Here is a 6,371-nt window from a genome sequence, read left to right as displayed (position 1 = left end):
TTCTATACAGCACCAAAAAGGGGTTCCGCTATGGTTACAACCCTTTTTGGGGCGATACAGAACCCTTTTTTATGGTTCTTTATGGAACCTTTTTGTAAAATGGTTCTATAAAAAACCTTCTTCAATCTCAAAAGGTTCTTTGTAGATTGTTTTGAAGAATCTTATAGTTTTTTAAATTCTAGTCAGCCAAATTATATAGTTAAAATTCCATAGGTGTTATTATTGTGATAATTGAAAGGTTTAATCAGGTGTGCTCTTTTAGCATGTAAAATGACACCCTTAAAGACAAGTTATGCTTGATCCGAAAATGTGGTCGGAGGTTTCAATGGAGGGTGTGACGCACATGTGGAGCCTCCGGAGGCATGCAGAGGACAAATCGAGGTCCGTACCGCATCGCTGTGCGCCTCCCAAATGTTGTAACAATGCGGAGGGCTCCGTATAGTTCCGCATTGACATAATTGGTTGACGGTAGGTGGGCGGGAGGTCCTATATAAACACAAAAAATATCAGCCAACAGAGCACATGGGCATGTCTGTCTGTCTGTCTGTCTGTCTGTCTGTCTGTCTTTCTGCCTGCCTGCCTGCCTGCCTGCCTGTCTTCTGTCTGTCTATCTGTCTGTGTGTGTGCCTGCCTATCTGACAGCCTGCCTTCCTATGTCTGTCTGCCTTAAATAACCCTCTCCTGCAGCCTTTCCTCACCCTCTCCTGCAGCCTTTCCTCACCCTCTCCTGCAGCCTTTCCTCACCCTCTCCTGCAGCCTTTCCTCACCCTCTCCTGCAGCCCTACCTCACCCTCTCCTGCAGCCTTACCTCTCCCTCTCCTGCAGCCTTATCTCACTCTCTCCTGCAGCCTTTCCTCACCCTCTCCTGCAGCCCTACCTCACCCTCTCCTGCAGCCTTTCCTCACCCTCTCCTGCAGCCTTTCCTCACCCTCTCCTGCAGCCTTACCTCTCCCTCTCCTGCAGCCTTTCCTCACCCTCTCCTGCAGCCTTTCCTCACCCTCTCCTGCAGCCTTACCTCTCCCTCTCATGCAGCCTTTCCTAACCCTCTCCTGCAGCCTTTCCTCACCCTCTCCTGCAGCCCTACCTCACCCTCTCCTGCAGCCTTACCTCTCCCTCTCCTGCAGCCCTACCTCACCCTCTCCTGCAGCCTTACCTCTCCCTCTCCTGCAGCCTTTCCTCACCCTCTCCTGCAGCCTTTCCTCACCCTCTCCTGCAGCCTTACCTCTCCCTCTCATGCAGCCTTATCTCACTCTCTCCTGCAGCCTTTCCTCACCCTCTCCTGCAGCCTTTCCTCACCCTCTCCTGCAGCCTTTCCTCACCCTCTCCTGCAGCCTTACCTCTTCCTCTCCTGCAGCCTTTCCTCACCCTCTCCTGCAGCCTTTCCTCACCCTCTCCTGCAGCCTTACCTCTCCCTCTCATGCAGCCTTATCTCACTCTCTCCTGCAGCCTTTCCTCACCCTCTCCTGCAGCCTTATCTCACTCTCTCCTGCAGCCTTTCCTCACCCTCTCCTGCAGCCTTTCCTCACCCTCTCCTGCAGCCTTTCCTCACCCTCTCCTGCAGCCTTACCTCTCCCTCTCCTGCAGCCTTACCTCTCCCTCTCCTGCAGCCTTTCCTCACCCTCTCCTGCAGCCTTACCTCTCCCTCTCCTGCAGCCTTATCTCACTCTCTCCTGCAGCCTTTCCTCACCCTCTCCTGCAGCCTTTCCTCACCCTCTCCTGCAGCCTTTCCTCACCCTCTCCTGCAGCCTTTCCTCACCCTCTCCTGCAGCCTTACCTAACCCTCTCCTGCAGCCTTATCTCACTCTCTCCTGCAGCCTTTCCTCACCCTCTCCTGCAGCCCTATCTCACCCTCTCCTGCAGCCTTACCTAACCCTCTCCTGCAGCCTTATCTCACTCTCTCCTGCAGCCTTTCCTCACCCTCTCCTGCAGCCTTACCTCACTCTCTCCTACAGCCTTATCTCACTCTCTCCTGCAGCCTTACCTCACCCTCTCCTGCAGCCTTTCCTCACCCTCTCCTGCAGCCTTACCACACCCTCTCCTGCAGCCTTACCACACCCTCTCCTGCAGTCTTATCTCACCCTCTCCTATCTCCCCTCCAAATCCCATAGATAATGCCCAACTCAAACACACACAAGAAGTTATTGTCTCACTATGCAAGATACTGTTCGTCCCAAATGGCACTCTTTGCCCTATATCCCTCAAATAAAAATCTAGACCTTTTTTCTCTTCATTGTTCCCCTCTAATCAGGGACTCATTTAGACCTGGGATACCATGTTTGTGCAATTTATTATCAGGTAGAACAGAAAACCAGCAGCAGTCCGGACTATGTAGTGTAAGAGTTGAATACCCCTGCCCTATATAGTGCACTACTTTTCACCAGGGCCCATATATATAGTGTGCTAGGGAACTCACAATAGAGGGGTAGTTTGGCACAACATCATGGGGTAGATGAGGAGCACTTCAACTTCCTGGATCTCCACCAATCATGGTCCACCGTGTGAATAAGGTCTATTGTGTTGCCTGTGATTGGTTCAATCCCTGTTGTGTTTCTGGAAAGGTTGCTCTACTTTTGCACCCTTGTGTCATCAACTTCTTCTTATTACTATTTTCTTCCTGTTTTCTTCTGTCCATCCAGATCCTGTAGATAAGAAGGAATGAACAGCAGGAGGAGGGACAATCAACCAGCCAACTGTGAAGAAAGAAAGGGCCACCACATCAGTACCTGTGCCCGTATGCCCTCTTAAACCGGGGGACCGGAGGCACAAGAACGAGTCATTCACCATGACATAACTCATTCCCCTATTTTACATTACTTTTTCATTACTTTTTGAATCTTTATTATAATGAAATGATGTCATCTGTCATCAATGAAATCCATCATCAATCAATCTTTATTACAGAATCGGTCATTCATTAAATGATTCATCGATCAAATTTGAATATGGATGTAAAAAAAGAAACATGATAGAGGACTGTAACATATCAAACTGATGCGATACCTGGCAGTCTGTTAGATCTAACTACTACTGCTCCTGCTACTACAACTCCCACTACCACTCCTGCTACTACTCCTATTCCTGCTCCTGCTACTACTACTACTACTACTACTACCACTCATATTCCTGCTACTACTACTACTACTACAGTACTACTACTACTACTACTACTACCACTCCTATTCCTGCTACTACTACTACAGTGCTAGTACTACTACTCCTGCTACCACTCCTATTCCTGCTACTACTACTACTACTACTACTACTACTACTACTACCACTCCTATTCCTGCTACTGCTACTACAACTCCTGCTACCACTCCTATTCCTGCTACTACTACTACTACTACTACTACCACTCCTATTCCTGCTACTACTACTACAGTGCTAGTACTACTACTCCTGCTACCACTCCTATTCCTGCTACTACTACTACTACTACAGTACTACTACTACTACTACTACCACTCCTATTCCTGCTACTACTACTACTACTACAACTCCTGCTACCACTCCTATTCCTGCTACTACTACTACTACAGTACTACTTCTACTACTACTACTCCTGCTACCACTCCTATTCCTGCTACTACTACTACTACTACTACATAGCCATATAGTGCCAGAGGAATAAACCCTCTGTTGGAAAGTCTAATGTTCCATTCTAGAGGCATATATTGAGAATATGAATAATATCCTAAATATAATATCTCTGTTACATTCCATCTAGAACATTGTGGGAGCGTTCCATCTAACCATACATTCCATCTAGAACATTGTGGGAGCGTTCCATCTAACCTTAAATTCCATCTAGAGTCTAGAACATTGTGGGAGCGTTCCATCTAACCTTAAATTCCGTCTAGAGTCTAGAACATTCTGGGAGCATGGGACTGTAAAAATATCAGAACGCCACATTCACCAACCCAAAATAGCTGCACCAGCTCCAGTTTGCAGACGTGAACATTACAGGTTGGGGGTTCCGTATACCACCACCATCCTCTGTTCCTAACAAGCACCATAGAACCGACACAGCACCTTGTCTGTCTGTCTGTCTGTCTGTCTGTCTGTCTATCACTAGTTTTAACAGTCTGACATTCAGCAGTGGAAAACAAGACGGAACATGACATCTTCCAGCATTTACTATGCTTCTGTTGATTGCTGCGTGTATGACTGACATGGTCTTTGAAAATACCTTTGACATAGAGGAGGCAGGAGCACATTGCAACATCATGGACTCACACACACACACACACAGGAGTACATCACAGCATTATACCAAGTTCAGAGTGTCTGCCATATCTTCTTGTCACACATTTCTTGCTGTTTCAGCGCCGATAGCTAGTCATGATTAGGGTTGCAAAGGTAGGGTATATTACTGGAAACTTTCTACGTTTACCAGTAAACTACTAAGATGTTGGTATCTTTCAAGGATTTTATGTAATCTATCACAAGACATCTAGTGGCCCTTGCTAGTGGCCCTACTTTAGATTATTACAGATGTCTAATTATCTCTGGTCTTATCACATGTAAAATATTTGACATAATTAAATAAGGGGATTTTAAAAATATGGCAAAGCTGTAAAACATTATCCTAAATATAAACCACAAACTGATGAATACAATTGGTTTAAAAATAAATACATTGACACAGTGTAATTCTTTTTACTTTGTCAATATATATACATGGTGTCAATGTTTTGGCGTTAAATTGGTGACAGTTGTGAAGAAAAGTGAATAGTTGGAAGAGTCGCAGAGTTAATTGAAAATAATGCCATTGTTCATTAGATGCTTTTATCAATAATTAGACCATATGGTTCAAGACAAAAAAGCCTATCTACTAGAAACCCATGGACAATATGGACACAGATATAACAATTAATACTATATATGAATATATATATATATATACCTTTATATATATATTAAAGTTATTCAAGTATAAAGTACCAAAGTTAAGATAAATTGCCATACATTTTCTGTTAATTACCAAAATTACTGAAGATTCTGATAACTTTGGTAAATTACCGGTAGCTTTGCAACCCTAGTCACGATGTCAGCTACTAATTCCTTGACACACACACACACACACACACTTCAAAAGAATTTCATCTCCATCACTCAGCCCTAGCAGCTTTGCTTTCATCAGTGAGATAATGCTTGATCATGTCTGATGTTAACATACACACACACACAGAGAGAGAGAGGGAGAGACACACATACACACACAAGCTCTGGCAATGTCTGATGTTCAGAGAGCAGCATCTGTAGCTGCAGACAAAGTCTGTGTCCCAACTGACACCCCCTTCCCTATAAAGTGCAGTACTTTTCACTAGAGCCATATGAGCCCTGGTCAAAAGTAGTGCACGGTATAGGGAAGGGGGTGCCACTTGAGACATAGACAAGCTCATTAAAGAGCTCCTTATCAGCACCAACAAGCACTTTGAACTACAGGATGTCTGGTGTCTTTTAATCTTTCAACAGATTGATTATGGTTCCTTCCTCTGTCGTTTCGTTCCAATGCATGCCAGAATCGCTTAGAACTTCAAACATGGGTTGTGTCCTGAATGGCACCGTATTCCTTAAATAGTTAACTCTCTGGGCTCCGGTCAAAAGTAGTGCATTATATAGGGAATAGGGTGCCATTTGGGACAGTCAAACATTAAGCCATTTTAATAGTCCTCTCTCTTTTCTCTACTTATCGTCTTTTAACCAGTTTGTCAATAATTGTATCAAATGAGTTTGCCTTATTTCACATTGTCAAACGTCTTCTTCATTATCTGTTTCTAACAGATACTTGGGTGTATCGCTTGCAGATGATTTGTAATTGATTATTTACCTACTGTAACGTGATGGCTGATATGTTTTGTTCTATTGATTCACTCTGTTACTCTCTGGGTTTCGGAAAATTGAGCGAAAAGCATTTAATTTTGTTTTCCGATGTTGTTATCAATTATACATTCACAAATTATTCATTTTTAGTGTTTCCATGCTATACAGTACATCCAATGAATAACAGTAAAGTACAGTACTATGAAACTATAAATTACCATATGAATTGGAGTACAGTACTATTAAATGAAAATGATGCCTTCATAATTTGGTGTTTTGCTTTGCTTAACAATAATGAGATGAACTAATAAAGTTTAAAGGGGGATGGTCATGCCTCTTGTCTCTCCTTTCTGTTTGAGGAAAAAGGGATACCTAGTCAGTTGTACAACTGACATGATTTCACATGATGATATTTCACAGAAAGTTTAACATATGTATTTTCACATGTATTTTTTCATGAGATTTCACAGGTAAGGCCCTGCAAAGAAAAAAGAGTCATTAGGATACACACAAACAGTGCTTTTAACTTACATATTAGACACACA

At 43.7% G+C, this 6,371-nt stretch overlaps 1 protein-coding gene across 1 annotated transcript in view; it reads left to right on the top strand.

Moving 5' to 3' along the window:
* Positions 1-6,157, top strand: part of LOC129861452 (putative uncharacterized protein DDB_G0271982) — a 111,856-nt gene extending 105,699 nt beyond the window's left edge. The window contains exon 9 of the mRNA XM_055932827.1: positions 2,637-6,157. Within this exon, the coding sequence (XP_055788802.1) occupies positions 2,637-2,659 (23 nt within the window). The 3' untranslated portion in view covers positions 2,660-6,157. The remainder of the gene's footprint in view (positions 1-2,636) is intronic.
* Positions 6,158-6,371: the final 214 nt, after the last annotated feature.

Source organism: Salvelinus fontinalis, chromosome 1, assembly GCF_029448725.1.
Source record: "Salvelinus fontinalis isolate EN_2023a chromosome 1, ASM2944872v1, whole genome shotgun sequence".
In the NCBI taxonomy this organism is placed as follows: Eukaryota; Metazoa; Chordata; class Actinopteri; order Salmoniformes; family Salmonidae; genus Salvelinus; species Salvelinus fontinalis.
This window is presented reverse-complemented; position numbering and strand designations above follow the sequence as displayed.